The 17,302-nt window shown below is 37.8% G+C and overlaps 1 protein-coding gene across 1 annotated transcript in view; it reads right to left on the reverse strand.

The window, feature by feature from the left end:
- Window positions 1–17,302, reverse strand: part of LOC133546607 (oocyte zinc finger protein XlCOF8.4-like) — a 462,363-nt gene that overhangs the window by 10,317 nt on the left and 434,744 nt on the right. The window contains exon 4 of the mRNA XM_061892391.1: window positions 6,466–6,538. Coding sequence (XP_061748375.1) covers window positions 6,466–6,538 — 73 coding nt within the window. The remainder of the gene's footprint in view (window positions 1–6,465; window positions 6,539–17,302) is intronic.

Raw genomic sequence — 17,302 nt, forward strand, 5'->3', positions numbered from 1 at the left:
GAAATACCCTTTTTAGAGCTAAAAACTACCCAATTTGCTACTTTACTGCGACCAATAATTGATTCCATATGATATTAACAATAATAACAAAATTTTCAGAATAATTGTATATGAGTTCAGCGCCCCCCGCGACCCCAAAAGGGAATAAGCGGTAGGAAATGGATGGATGGAAGTTATAAAAAAAACGTTGTATTCCATTGAGTTCAGGTCCCCTGCGAGAAGACCAAAGCTGTCTTTCATCTTATCAAACAAAAGGCTTGTAAAACTCCACTGTCTGCAATGGGATGCAACATGGAGGTGTCGGTTTCTTTGATCTATTGACAGCCACAGGAAGACCTTTTCCTGACCTGAGATCTACAAAGCAGACCATTTCTTTAAACTGTTTACGACCGAGTGCAAAAGCTGCTTACGAGCCCCCCCCCCCATCCCTTTAAAAACAGCTGCAGCTATGTAATCAGAAAAGGCCCAAATAAAAGAGGAAGCGTGGAACTCCCTCGTCAAAGCGTGGTGGGAAACTGTACAAAGTTGCAGCCCAGACGTTTCTCCTCATGAGCTAAATTGAATCCTGTCTGTTTGATTTCTTTGCTTCTTGTCTTGTCAAATAGATGACATCGGTGTTTGAACCTGACAAGAATGTCAAAGCATTTCTCTAAAACACAATATTATACATTCTGAAAATATAAACGATAGCAAGAATATACCTACACATTTCAGAAAATTTCGCTCGCAAACACTTTGTTTGGAAGATGTTTACTGCCTTTTTTTTGCCCTTTGAGACACTTGTGATTTAGGGCTGTATAAATAACATTGATTGATTGATACTGAACAAAAATGCTAAATAGCTAAAGAAAACTGTCACTGAACATCTTAGTGTGATGTCATTCTGTGACAGACAAATGGAACACAGTTTCCACATGGTGAGGACATTGATGGTCAGACTCACTGTTCTACGGATTACCTCAACTTCTGCCTAGACGTGACCTGCCCTGCTAAGACTGTTCAGTGCTACCCTAATGACAAACCCTGGGTAACACAGAAGGTTCAAGCTGTCCTCAACAAGAAGAAAGCTGCCTTCAGGAGTGGAGACAGGGAGGCAATGAGAGCAGCACAGCGGGAGGTGAGAGGACGCGTGAGGAAGACTAAGGACAGCTACAGGAAGAAGCTGGAGCAGAACAACATGAGGGAGGTCTGGGAAGGTGTGAAAACCATCACAGGCCACAAGACAAAGACCAGAGCAGTAGGGGGGACAATAGAGAGGGCCAATGAGATGAATACCTTCTTCAACCGGTTTAACCAGTACTGTTCTCCCCACCCCCCACTCCTCATTGCATCCACTCCCCTTTCTTCTCCCCCCCAGCCATGGTTGCAACCCCCTCCTCCTCCTCCTCCTCCTCCACCACCTCTACGCAAACATTAGTCATCTCTGTGGACCAGGTCAGAGGTCAACTGAGGAAGCGGCATCATAGTTTCTGGTGCGCACAAGATACATATCTCAAAAAAATTGTACCTATGTCCCTTTAGGAGCTCTGTAATTTTTTAAATGATCAGCATGTCATCTTTTATGTGAAATTGTTATTCAAATAAAGATTGCAAAAAGGAAAACTATAGTAGTGACAACATGCAGGAACATAACTGACGTAAAACAAATAAAATGGAAGTGACCTTGTCTCTGCACACGCGTGCATTGATCATGTCTTCTTGAACCGATCGAGCAGGGATTCTAAAACTGTGGTACGTGTACCACTAGTGGTACGCGGTATCACCTAATGGTACGCCAAATATTATTTCATTTTTTATGTACATTGTTTTATTTTCCAACATGCAAACACTGTGTTACTGTTCAAACTGTGTGTACTGTTACAGTAACTAAAATATTAAATATACTTGTTAAATAATGTGTCTTCCTTGTTTTTAATGAATAATTAAGGCCTACTATGCTACTATATTTTAATGCTGTTCATGATGGTGGTACTTGGAAATCCAAGTATTTTCTGAGTTGGTACTTGGTGAAAAAGGTTTGACAACTACTGATGTAGTGAAGTTGTAAACTAAATTGGCAGCCATCATTTTGTTATACCCAAACGACGTCTGCTCATACATCGCGCTTCCAACGAGATCCCGTTCTTTCCCCCGAGTTAGAAAGTTCCAGAACTGTTCACGTTATACCATCTCATCTCATTGTGCAACATGTGAATGTTTGAAGTGGAACTAAATGTGATCTCTGAAAGGGGTACACATTATTACCAAAGCAGGGCCCCCATCCACATATACAATACTACTACATATCTGATGAAAAACAACATTATTTTTGTTTTTTTAATTCTAAGTGTGCCAAATCACCTATATTTGAACATTATCTAATGGAAATGACTGCTGTCTGATAATCACATTAATAACACAATAACAATCATGTGTCTGAGTACACCTATTGATAAATTATTAATCAAACACGTCATATTAATGATGAAATACAAAGTTAGTAAAGATGTGAGAGTAAGAAGTAAACAAACCTGTACTGTGTAACACAACTTGAGGTTTTTGATGTTGTCGCTCCTTCTCCTCTTTAGTTGGACAAAGTTCCTCCTCGTACTCTGCTATGGTTCTTTCACACATTTCCACACAATCACAACACTTTACACTCACACTTGATCTTAACTAAGCGATGTGTTGATCAAATCCGCGTCTCTTTGTTAGCGGCTAACAAGCTAAGCTAACTAGCATGCTAAGCTAACTAGCGCGCTCAAACAACGAGCAATCTAAGCGGGCCTGATAATCTCCAAAGTAGAGTGAGACGTGTGGAGTTGATGCTGACATGGAGGATGAATAAAGTGTAGTTAGTAGATGTGCCGAGGCTTAGAAGCGTGTGTGGAGTAAAGGAGGACTTTGCTGCGAGGAACATATCCTCCACGCATGCGTCACTTAGGGGCGGGGCCAACGAGTCATCGTGATGGGCAAGTCATGAACGATTCATTCTAAATGTATGTTTTCATGGTGTCTACACAAAAAATCACGGCCACCAATGATCCATCCATCCCTTTATCGACTGTGTGTCCCTTTAGGGATGGCGGGGTGTGCTGGAGCCTATCTCAGCTGCATTCAGGCGGAAGGCGGCGTACACCCTGGACAGGTCGCCACCTCATCGCAGGGCCAACACAGATAGACAGACAAGTATATCAACTGTATTTGACTTTAAATCTGATAAATATCATTCAACAACAACACAATTTGCAGACTGTAATTACTGGTTCGCTGGTTTTACTGGTGTAAATTATTATTGTCTATTGTGAGCGAACTGTGGTGCTGATTTTCCCCAGGGATCAATAAAGTACTTTCTATTCTATTCTAAAATTCTGCATCCGAGAGATCACAACCATTGCAGCCATGCGTCCAAAACGTAAGGACAAGCAAAAGTAAAGTGTCTGTTATTTTACAATGTAATAATCTATTTAAGAAGAAAGGCCGCCTGTTAACAGCAGAGTGTCGGTGAGGCACACACTCTCAGGAATGCATGGAGGAAAGGTTGGAGACAAGCGGGAAACTCTTAGTTATAGGCCATAAGGTGAACCAGGAAAAAGTGGCTAGAAAGTGATTTTCGTTCCTACGTCTGGGCACTACTCTTTTTTTGCCTACACAATGCCATTGTGGACATTTGGTTAAACGTTCTCCGCAAAATATCCTGGCAGTTTTTTTAAGAGCCATAAATGTATAAAAATAGGAATGACAAAAAAACGAAAATCTTATGCAGCTGTTTTTTCTTGTAAATATATTTACATTCATTCTGGAAACAGACTCTCTCTAACAAATTGACATTAATGCATATACCTAACATTTGATACAGGTATTTTAGCATTGGTATACTTTATTTGAATTTAAACCATGAAACATATAAAACATATGAAAAAAAAACGCTTCAAAGTAAGTGAATAGCAACCTGTACAATTGAACATACACATGGTACATTAACAATAATGTTTTATACATCAAAATTTACAGCAGATACTTTGTTGTAAGAGGAAGTAAAGAAATAAAATAAAATAAAGAACACTTTGGCCCAAAATGGCTGACAACAATCAAAATATCGAATAATGACAAAAAATGGAAATACAACAAAAACTGCATTAGCGTTTAGAATCTGTACACAATATGGTATAAAACAATGTTTACATGAACAAAACAATGTGACAGCAGGTCTTGGGTATTTTTTTATATATTTGTTTTTATTATTTTGTCTTAACTTAGCACATTGTTAAAGCCATATCTCAAGAATTATTTGATGGATTTTCCTCAAATTTGGCACAAACTCAAACTATGATTATTATATATGTTAAGGTCAAGTGCACTGTAACCTCACATTCTATTTTTAAAGCATTTCACTTAAGTAACTAAAAAAAAAGAAATAGTAAAATACTCTGAGGGATTTTTCTCAAATGGGGCAAAACTCTAATTTTTATTCGAGAACTAACTAAATAAGTGTGAATTTGCGTATTCTGAACGAGGGAGACATTGTTCATCTCTTAGCTTTCACTATCATCAGAACCTCCGACCTTTAGATGCAAAATACATAATGTCTCGACAAACAGATATCACTTTGGAGCGACAGCTGAGCAGCGCTGTTTGAAGTTGTGTACTCTTTTCAAAGATATGGAACTCTTTTCGAAGAAAATCTTTTGAAGACAAGAACAAAGTCACAGGCCAGCATGAAGTAAAGGTATGTAATATATGGCCATATAACAGTGTGTGCACACAAAGACAGCAACAAAAAATCCAATGCATTGGTGGTTAATATTCAATGTTATTGAACCCGATAGTGGGTATTTTCCAGGAGATGTTGTGCATGATTGCAACCCGTTTGTGGGTATATTTCATATACAAGGTGATGTTTTATAATTCCTTGTCCAAGCCCGTTCGTGGGTGAGGTTTTGGTTTGAACAAATGCAAATGAATAATTGCGGTTTTGATGTTTGGTGTTTTGAGTGACATTAACAAGGTTTCCATTTATTTGATCTGATTTAGAATTGTGGGTTGTGCATAATCATGGATCCTGGGAAAGGAAAATACAATGCTTTGGAAATGCATGATCATGTGTTAATGGAGTCAAAAGCAACGCATTCAATGTGTGATACAATTAAAGGTCAAATGGAACCCTCACAGGCTGAACTGTCAGAAATTATTGAAAATCAGTCACAACCTGCAGAGATGGAAAAACAGGTGGACACAGATCATACTTACCAACACTCCTGGATTTTCCGGGAGACTCCCGAAATTCAGCGCCTCTCCCGAAAACCTCCTGGGACAATTTTCTCCCCAAATTCAGGCGGAGCTGGAGGCCACGCCCCCTCCAGCTCCATGCGGACCTGAGTGACATGTATAAAGAGCGTGTCTGCCCAATGATGTTATAACTGTAAAATGATCGAGGGCGAGTTATTGGTTTCTTATGTGGGTTTATTGTTAGGCAGTTTCATTAACGTCCTCCCAGCGCGGTAAAACAACATACAACAACAGCAGTCCGTTTTCGTCTACCGTAAAGCAGTTGGTCTGCCAAACAGCATTTTTGTGAAACTCTTAAACAGGACAATACTGCCATCTATTGCACTTGCATATGGTTAGAAAAAGGATGGACGATTCAACCCTTAACTCAACAATGAGTAAATGAGTGTTATGTGTGTATAAATGTGTAAATAAATGAACACTGAAATTCAAGTATTTATTATATATATATATATATATATATATATATATATATATATATATATATATATATATATATATATATAAAATGTGGTGTTTTGTGTTGTGGTTTGTGCAGCCCTTTGAGACACTAGTGATTTAGGGATATATAAATAAACATTGATTGATTGATTGATTGATTGATATATATGAAATACTTGACTTGGTAAATCTATGAATCTAGCGGTAAATATACTCCTTCCCTCTTAACCACGCCCCCAACCACGCCCCACCCCGACCATGCCCCCCACCCCCACCCCCCACCTCCCGAAATCGGAGGTCTCAAGGTTGGCAAGTATGACACAGATCAAACATCTGATGTAAAAAAACGCACAGTGAAAATGACACCAAAAGCCCTAATGCACAGAACTGAAACAGTTGAGAAGGAGAGGAGATCTAAATTAAACAAGGCAAGCAACATGCAGAAACATATCATGGAAATGATGGAAAATGGAGAGGACAAAATGGACGTGCAATCTGCTTTCACCAAATATCTCAATGTTATAAAGGAAACCGCAAGTGCACACACATCCCGCCTACCAATTCTACCAACAGAGGACCAAATCAATCACGACATATGGTACAAAGCCAAATTAATCAATCTACATTAATTCATTGAGCATGTTAACACCTGGATAAAAACACCAACCCTGGAAAATATGGAGGATTTCGAAAACCAAATTAATCCAAATGACAGCATTAGTAATATAAGTCACAAATCACATGGGAGTCACACACGGTCTGGTTCTAGTAATTCTAGAACCTCCTCAGTTCGCAGACAGGCAGAGGCCGACAGGGCTGCCCTCGCTGCCTTGGAAGAGGAGGAGGAAAAGATCAAAAAGAAATTGGAAGAGGAGAGGGAAAGAATCAGAAAGAAAAAGGAAATGATGGACCTGCATGCTCAATTGGCAGCTGCTGATGCAAAATTAGCAGTTTTAAAAGCGTCCAGCCTTCATGCTTCCTCACACACAGCATCTGATGGCATGAGCTCCTACTTAAAAAGAACCAAGGAACCAGCAGTCACTCTCAACCCCCAGGCTCAAGACTATCAACCCCTCACACAGCAGCAGTCAAGCCAAGCTTTACCAACACAGTCCATCCACCATCCATCTGAGCAACTACAAATATCAATCAATCAATGTCAATCAATGTTTATTTATATAGCCCTGTGGAGATCCTCGTCCTGGATCCTCCATTCCCTCCACGGAAACACCACGCCTGGTTCAGTGGTTACACACTTTTTATTTGTTTACAATTTCTTTTTGTGCTCAATGTCTCTTTCAGCTTTTCAGCTCTCAATGACATGCGTTTCTCCTGATCTCCTTCGTCTGGCTCTCACTCCTCAATCGCCAGCCCCTCTCATGGTTTCCAACGCTGCTGATAAAGGAAACAGGTGATTAGATAACTCGTCCCAGCTGAGGTATCTGCTCACCTGATTGTATTTAATATTCATACTCTATACCTTCTTTCTCTCATTTTCTATCTGTTTTCACCTTCATTCTCTCCTTTTCTCCCCATTTTTACTTTTATTCTCAACTTTTCTCTCAATCCAATCCAATCCAATCCACTTTATTTATATAGCACATTTAAACAACAAGAACGTTTCCAAAGTGCTGCACAGCCATGTTAAAAACAATATTAAAAAAACTATTTTATGTTCCACCAATGACTGAATAAAAACACAAAATAAATAAATATAAAACCAATATAAAAACAATATAAAAACAAAATATGATTAAAAACAATTTTAAAGGGTAAAAGCAATTAAAACAGTAAAATAGAAATCAAAATGTATAAAAAACACAGAGGACAACAGAGGACAGAGGACCACACAACTCACGTAGTGTTAAAAGCCAAAGAATAAAAGTGGGTCTTAAGACGAGACTTAAAACACTCCACTGTGGAAGCAGTTTGAACATGGAGGGGCAGAGTGTTCCAGAGCTTAGGGACGACCACAGAGAAGGCCCTGTCTCCCCTGGTCTTAAGTCTGGTCTTGGGCACCACGAGCTGAAGCTGGCTCTCGGACCTCAGAGCGCGCGCAGGAATGTAAATTTGGATGAAGTCCGAGATTTATTGAGGTGCCAGTCCATGTAAAGATTTAAAAACAAACAGCAATGTTTTAAAATCAATTCTAAAATGAACAGGGAGCCAGTGCAAACTCTGAAGAATTGGGGTTATATGCTGGCGTTTCCTGGCCCCTGTTAAAAGTCCTGCTGCCGCGTTCTGGACTAACTGCAACCGGGAGAGAGCTGTTTGGCTAATGCCAGCATAAAGTGCATTGCAGTAGTCCAGGCCACTTCAAATAAAAGCATGCACGACTTCTTCAAGAAGGTTAAAAAATAAAAACGGTTTAACCTTTACTAAAAGACAAAGGTGATAAAAACAAGATTTTAAAACGCCATTGATTTGTTTGTCTAGTTTAAAATTGCTGTCTAAAGTGACGCCAAGGCTGGTGACTTTGGGACACACATCATTTTGCAATGGTCCCAAGTCAGTGAGGGCCGGACCAAAAACTAAAATTTCCGTTTTTCCCTCATTCATTATTAAAAAATTCTGGGCTAACCAAGCCTTGACGTCACATAAACAGTTAGGAAGGGGTGTCAGGGGGCCGTGGCTTTTTGAAATTGGCATATACATTTGGCAGTCATCTGCATAAAAGTGATAAAACACTCCATGTTTCTTAAAAATATCTCCAAGAGGAAGGAGATAAAGAGCGAACAGGATGGGGCCTAAAATAGATCCCTGGGGGACACCACAGTAAAGCGGGGCAGAAGAGGAGGTGGCGTCCCCCAGCCTGACAGAGAAGGACCTCTCAGACAGGTAAGATCTGAACCACTGTGACGCAGTCCCCCTGACACCCACACAGTCTCTCAGGCGCTCTAAAAGAATTGTGTGGTCGACTGTGTCAAAGGCAGCTGTAAGATCTAAAAGCACTAAAATGGCAGAGCTGCCAGAATCAGACATTAAAAGCAAGTCATTAAAAACCTTTAAAAGTGCAGATTCAGTACTGTGCAAAGCTTTGTATCCAGACTGAAATGGATCGAAAGTGCTATTTTCATCTAAAAAAGGCTGCAGTTGTGCCAAAACACATTTCTACAAAATGTTTGACACAAAAGGTAATTTGGAAATGGGCCGATAATTTGACAAAGTTGTCTGATCAAGACTTGGCTTTTAGGAGATGCTGCTGCCAACAGAATCGCCGCACTTCTGTCGTTGTTTTTTTTTTTTTGCCATTTATCGTCGTCGGAGATCATTTCCGCCGTCTGGGAATATTTTGATCATATATCGGAAAAAAAGGTATTTGTGTTCATTTTCTTGTCGTTTCATTAAGTCTCCACTGGAGACTCTCCGGTATTGTCCCGCCCACACAACCATCCTATTAATTACATTAAAACACAATAGTAACTGATTTCTCCGGTAGCTGAGTTGGTAGAGTGAAGGACCACAAGTGTTCATATTGAATCCCATAGGGCGGTTGTTCGAGTCCAGCTGGGCCCCAGTTACTTTTTACCATGACTTGCTTAACGTGGACCCCGATTTAAACAAGTTGAAAAACTTATTGGGGTGTTACTATTTAGTGGTAAATGGTACGGAATATGTACTGAACTGTGCAATCTACTAATAAATAAAAGTTTCAATCAATCGATCAACAGTGCGTATTCAGAGCGCATGTTAAAAAAAAAATCCCAGTCCACACGTAGATAGATAGATAGATAGATAGATAGATAGATAGATAGATAGATAGATAGATAGATAGATAGATAGATAGATAGATAGATAGATAGATAGATAGATAGATAGTACTTTATTGATTCCTTCAGGAGAGTTCCTTCAGGAAAATTAAAATTCCAGCAGCAGTGTACAGAGTTGAGATCAATTTAAATATAAGTAAAAAGTAAATAATGGGGGTTTAAATGGAAACAAAAAAGAGAAATATTACAATGAGAATAAAAACTAAAAAGCAACAATGGGAATAAAAATATAACAGTAAAATAAGAATATAACAAGACAAAGTAGGCAGTAGTGACCATGTTATGAAAAGGTATTGCACTGTTATTGTTTTGCATCCCCTGTCATCCTAGTACCCCCCGCCCCCCGCCCCAGAGAGGAGTTGTACAGTCTAATGGCGTGTGGGACAAAGGAGTTTTTGAGTCTATTAGTCCTGCACTTGGGATGAAGCAGTCTAGAACTGAACAGGCTCCTCTGGCTGCTGATAACACTATGCAGAGGGTGACTGGCATCATCCAGGATGCTCACTAGTTTGTCAACAGTCCTCTTCTCTGCCACCGTCACCAGTGAGTCCAGTTATATTCCCATTGTAGAACCGGCCCGCCTGATCAGTTTCTCAAGTCTGGAGCTGTCCTTCTTAGATGTACTGCCTGTAGAGATTTTTACTGTCCAGCAGATGTCATTATTTAGTGACACAGCATTGACACAGTATCAATACAGTTTTGCAATGTGTCCAAACGATACATGAAGCCTCATCAACCCATCACTACTTATTAGCGTCCTGCTCACGTCTTTCTCAGTCCATGTGCTTTCACGACAGTTGGCACACTTGACGTTACAAAGCAGTACTGCTCTGTTCTGCTGCCTTCCTTTTTTTTTTTTAAATGTTTATTTATACATTTCAACAATTACAAACAGTAAGCCAAACAACAATATAAAACATTATAAAAACAGTACAAAACAGCGCCAGGGGGTTGTAAATTCAAAATAACAAAAATAGAATACAAACAAATATATATATATAATAAACAAAGTGCAAAGCCATAGGTTCATTCAGATTCATTAAATAACTTAAATTTGGAACACAACATCATCGTTTTCACAGCTTTTTTTGTTGTTAGAGGTAGAGATTGTTTTAATGTAAAGTTCAAAATCTTTTTTAAAGGCACAAAAGATAGGTCGGGTATTAAGAAACTTACATTTATGAATATAAAACTTAGCCAATAAAATAATGAGGTTGCAAAGGTAGAATTCCTTTTCAAATTTCTGTTCATAAAGTGTAAAACCAAAAATTACATCTTTAAAGTAAAGCACAAATTTGTCATAAATATTGTCCAGGATGAAGCGACAGATGCCTGCCATAGTGATGGAGTGTTTTCACAAGTATAAAACAAGTGGTTAACAGTCTCTGGGTGCATGTTACATAACATCAATGTCCTTCTTGTATTTAACCATCACAGTCTTTACAGGGTAATAACCAGGAATGATTTTAAATGATATCTCTTTGACTTTGTTGCTAAGTAAATACCTGTTAGGAAGGGACCACGTTTTGACCCAACAGATGTCATTTACAACATTATTCCAGAGGGAAATTACATAGGAGACAGACACACAATCATTTTGGAATAAGCTGAGGATTTTTATGTTATTTTTCTGATCAAAGCAAAGTTTCCCCACAGGAGTGTCAAGTGGATCATTCACAATTTTTACAGCAGAAAGAGGAGGTGTGTGTTGCGATCTGCTGCTCAGATCTTCACGTGTTTGTTTTTTCATTCTCAGTCTGACCCGTTTATTTCCTGTTTTTGTCCATCACTATTGGTTACACATCAGTCCACCTGTTAGTCTCGCCCCGCACACCTGCTACTAATTTTCACCCTCCTATTTAAGCTCACCTTTTCTGTTTACTCATTCTCGGATCCTAATTTGCCCACGCGCATCAGTGACGACTCTCATCATTCGTATGTATTTTCTCGCTAGCTCTCACGCCAAGCCACTTTATTGTCTAGCTTTCATGCTAAATGTTTTGTTTACTCTTTTGTGTCCTCGTACCAAGTTCTAGTTTTCCTTGTTTTAGCCTAGCTTTCACGCTAGCGTCTTTTGTTTACTTTTTCTCTTTACACCAGTATTTTTGTTCATAGACTTTTGTTATTAAATACCCTTTATCTTACCTATGCTGTGTTCTGCTTCGACGCATCCACGGGAAAACCACACCGGCATTACAATGCCGAAGAAGAGTCTTCACAGTGTGTAAGCCATGTACAACATAATAACACCTGTTGGAATGTACAACATAATAACACCTGTTGGAATGTACAACATAATAACACCTGTTGGAATGTACAACATAATAACAGGTGTTGGAATGTACAACATAATAACACCTGTTGGAATGTACAACATAATAACACCTGTTGGAATGTACAACATAATAACACCTGTTGGAATGTACAACATAATAACACCTGTTGGAATGTACAACATAATAACACCTGTTGGAATGTACAACATAATAACACCTGTTGGAATGTACAACATAATAACACCTGTTGGAATGTACAACATAATAACAGGTGTTGGAATGTACAACATAATAACACCTGTTGGAATGTACAACATAATAACACCTGTTGGAATGTACAACATAATAACAGGTGTTGGAATGTACAACATAATAACACCTGTTGGAATGTACAACATAATAACACCTGTTGGAATGTACAATATAATAACACCTGTTGGAATGTACAACATAATAACACCTGTTGGAATGTACAACATAATAACACCTGTTGGAATGTACAACATAATAACACCTGTTGGAATGTACAACATAATAACACCTGTTGGAATGTACAACATAACACCTGTTGGAATGTACAACATAATAACACCTGTTGGAATGTACAACATAATAACACCTGTTGGAATGTACAACATAATAACAGGTGTTGGAATGTACAACATAATAACACCTGTTGGAATGTACAACATAATAACACCTGTTGGAATGTACAACATAATAACACCTGTTGGAATGTACAACATAATAACACCTGTTGGAATGTACAACATAATAACAGGTGTTGGAATGTACAACATAATAACACCTGTTGGAATGTACAACATAATAACACCTGTTGGAATGTACAACATAATAACACCTGTTGGAATGTACAACATGATAACAGGTGTTGGAATGTACAACATAATAACACCTGTTGGAATGTACAACATAATAACACCTGTTGGAATGTACAACATAATAACACCTGTTGGAATGTACAACATAATAACACCTGTTGGAATGTACAACATAATAACAGGTGTTGGAATGTACAACATAATAACACCTGTTGGAATGTACAACATAATAACAGGTGTTGGAATGTACAACATAATAACACCTGTTGGAATGTACAACATAATAACAGGTGTTGCAATGTACAACATAATAACACCTGTTGGAATGTACAACATAATAACAGGTGTTGCAATGTACAACATAATAACACCTGTTGGAATGTACAACATAATAACAGGTGTTGGAATGTACAACATAATAACACCTGTTGGAATGTACAACATAATAACAGGTGTTGGAATGTACAACATAATAACAGGTGTTGGAATGTACAACATAATAACAGGTGTTGGAATGTACAACATAATAACACCTGTTGGAATGTACAACATAATAACAGGTGTTGCAATGTACAACATAATAACACCTGTTGGAATGTACAACATAATAACAGGTGTTGCAATGTACAACATAATAACAGGTGTTGGAATGTACAACATAATAACACCTGTTGGAATGTACAACATAATAACAGGTGTTGGAATGTACAACATAATAACAGGTGTTGGAATGTACAACATAATAACAGGTGTTGGAATGTACAACATAATAACAGGTGTTGGAATGTACAACATAATAACAGGTGTTGGAATGTACAACATAATAACAGGTGTTGGAATGTACAACATAATAACAGGTGTTGGAATGGCATCAAATACAATATCAAATTGTTTGGGAGTCACAGGTATCTTAAAATGGTTGAGAAATTCTTGGTAATTAAAAAGTTGACCTTCCTTATTGAAAAGCTGACTCACTAAAATAATGTTATTGTTAAACCAATTGTTGAGGAAAAGAGATTTCCTTTTGTAACATATGTCTTTATTGTTCCAGATGAAATATTTGGTAGGTGAAAAGTGGTGCTTGTATACAAGAGAGCATGCTAGAAGGGCTTGTTTGTGGAAGTTTGAGAGTGCAACAGGAATCCTGTCAATGTTAGAATTACACAATAGCAAAAATGTTAGGCCTCCAAGGTTAGAGAATACATGATGAGAAATAAAGTTCCAAATTGAGGTAGGGTCTTTCAGGTAGTGTCTTATCCAATTAATTTTAAAGGTGTTGTTTAGTGTAGTGAAGTCAAGAAAGTTTAGACCACCCTGATTGTAATTGTTCATTATAACTGATTTATTTATATAATGAATTGTGTTTTTCCAAATAAAGTCAACCAGTATTAGTAAATAGCTGCATACGTAGGCCTGGAGATACTTTCTGCTTTGGAAAGAAAGGTTCTGCCTTCTAACGATTTTCTGCTGCCTTCCGTTTACACCGGAAGCTGGGAATGACGTCACAGCCGAGTGGACGAAGAGGTAGCTCTATATAAGATATTGCCTGCTGTCACTGTTACCATGCTTTTATAACCGGTAATATTTATTTGAACAGCAATGTGATATAAAAGAGTGTCTTGTTTTTCAAAAATAAATTCAAAGTATATCAAACAAAGCTTTAATGTTGGGGTCCAGTGGCGCCCCCGTGCGACATTCATTGCAATGACAAGAGTGAAAGTGCTAGAAATTGTAGCGATATTACTGCCTGATACCACGTGTTTTTATTGTTGTTCCTTTTTACTCCTAGATCAACTATTTTCATACAAAACATTAATAAAACATTCAAACATCACAGAACGTGATGTCGCACGAATTGTGGGGCGGCATAGCTCGGTTGGTAGAGTGGCCGTGCCAGCAACTTGAGGGTTGCAGGTTCGATTCCCGCTTGTGCCATCCTAGTTACTGCCGTTGTGTCCTTGGGCAAGACACTTTACCCACCTGCTCCCAGTGCCACCCACACTGGTTTAAATGTAACTTAGATATTGGGTGTCACTATGTAAAGCGCTTTGATTCACTTGAGAAAAGCGCTATATAAATATAATTCACACGAACTCTGACATAAAACCAATTGTAAGTCCAGGAAGTGACGTCCTCTTCGCGCATGCGTGGATCGATCGTGTCGTGAATTTATATACATTTTTAAAAAGTGTGAAACATTTTCTCTCATACACAAAAGTGTCTTTCTTAAAGTGAAATTCAAATTCTAACGTTGTGTTAATGATTTGAATTTATTAATTCAATCTTGGAAGATTGTACAAAATAGAAAAAGCCTTTATTATATTTACTGAAATAATATAAGTTTATCATTTATTTATATATATTTTATTTGAATCTTATTCGAATGGTCTCTCATATTTACTTTTACTTTCTTTAACAGGTTTTGTTTGTAAGAGGATTGGATTTAATGTGATGTTTTTTATATTGCTGAGTAAAATATTGAAAAAACATTGACTCATATTGTATTGAAAGTACCTTAATGTGTCTAAACATTGTTTATGTGTGTTTAATTGTTCAATAACAAAATAAATAAATACTCAGAAGTAGAACTGGCTAGCAAATAAAGTCTTATTTTAACATAAATAATGTTGAAGTCATATTACATGACATTATACAAATATGTATATTAAATATAATTTGAATAGTTGGCAAGTAAACAAAATGCATTTGCCATACCTAATTGTATTATATCAATTATAACTCAACCCCACACTTTACAACATGTATTCACACTTTGTTGTGAAAATATTTTACACAAACTTACATTCAATTATAGTAATGATTATAATATATTAAGATATATAACAATGTGTGTTCTGGATCTAAATTAATTCATGGAAAATAAATTGATAAACAATTAATGTTTTTAGTGAGGTGGCATCTTTTTCACCTGGAAACTTATCTCCTTAAGTGTGCAAATAAAGTCTTACGTATTACTTGTATTACATTTGAATAGAACCTTATTGAGCATATTAACAAGATTATGTTAGAAAATGTGCTGAGTATGAATGTCATTTTGAATTTGCGCACAGGATGTAGAATGACGATGATCTTCACCCACCTTAAAACAAATCAGGAAGATTGGAGAATGTGGAAGGAAGTTATGACTGTTAAAATTTTCCACCACAAGGGGGAGATTTAGGTGTCAATATCAATGACTAGATGATCAGACCCCGACCTAAAGACCTACTGAAAGCCACTACTAGCCACCACGCAATCTGATAGTTTATATATCAATGATGAAATATTAACATTGCAACACATGCCAATACGGCCACTAAATTGCAATTTAAAATTTCCCGCGAGTTTTTTCCTGAAAACGCCGCGTAATGATGACGTGTACGCTTGACGTCACAGACTGTTAGGAAATATGAGCGCTGCGCACACACACAGCTAAAAGTCGTCTGCTTTAACGGCATAATTACACAGTATTTTGGACGTCTGTGTTGCTGAATCTTTTGCAATTTGTTCAATTGATAATGGAGAAGTCAAAGTAGAAAGATGGAGTTGGGAAACTGTAGCCTTTAGCCACACAAACACACGGTGATTCCTTGTTTAAAATTCACAGAGGTGAAACTTTACTATGGATCACAGCGAACATGGATCCCGACCCAATGTCAACCAGCAGGTTTCGGTGAGAAATTGTGGTAAAAAGTCACTTCTTAGGTCAGCTTGTGCCGCCCATAAAGCAGCCGTCGACTTCCCTGAGACACTGGCGTCAACACACCCGTGAACACACACATCTGACTATCAGGTACTGTTAAACTCACTAAAACACTAGCAACACAATAGAAAGATGAGGGATTTTCCAGAATTATCCAAGTAAATGTGTCTAAAAACATCTGAATCCGTCCCAATGCAATCGCGTTTTATTTTTTTAAATTGTTTTTTTTTTCTTGTCCGTGACTATCAATATCCTCAAACACAAATCTTTCATCCTCGCTCAAACTAATGGGGAAATTGTCGTTTTCTCGGTCCAAATAGCTGTTTTTGTTGGAGGCTCCCATTAAAATCAATGTGAGGATGTGAGGAGCCATCAACATGTGACGTCATCGTCTGCGACTTCCGGTAGTGGCAAGGCTTTTCTCTTAGCAAGCAAGGGTTGCGAACTTTATCGTGGATGTTCTCTACTAAATCCTTTCAGCAAAAATATGGCAATATCGTGAAATGATCAAGTATGACACATCGTTTGGATAAGAAAATCTCATTTCAGTAGGCCTTTAAATATATATATATATATATATATATATATATATATATATATATATATATATATATATATATATGTGTGTGTATATAAAATCCTCCATATTGGCAGCCATAGTGATTCATTTATTCAGCGGAGCAATACAACTTGGATCTGACAAAAAAGTAAACAGAAATGCTGTCTTCCTCGCTGATAAAACATGATAGCAACATGCATCTGCTAGCTCACAATCGCCCCCGCTTCTCAGTGTGGCGAGTTGGAGTACTACAAGAGGCACTCTAATACAGTACTTAAATCTGTATTTTGATAATGATGATGATGATGATGATGATGATGATGATGATGATGAATCTGTTCAGGTGAACAAATGGATCCACAAGGGACAACAACCCTTTCCACAGACTACACACACATCGTAAACATCAATCTTAGAAGCCCAGAACAATATATTTGAAGAAG

The sequence above is a fragment of the Nerophis ophidion genome, unplaced genomic scaffold (assembly GCF_033978795.1).
Source record: "Nerophis ophidion isolate RoL-2023_Sa unplaced genomic scaffold, RoL_Noph_v1.0 HiC_scaffold_34, whole genome shotgun sequence".
NCBI lineage: Eukaryota > Metazoa > Chordata > Actinopteri > Syngnathiformes > Syngnathidae > Nerophis > Nerophis ophidion.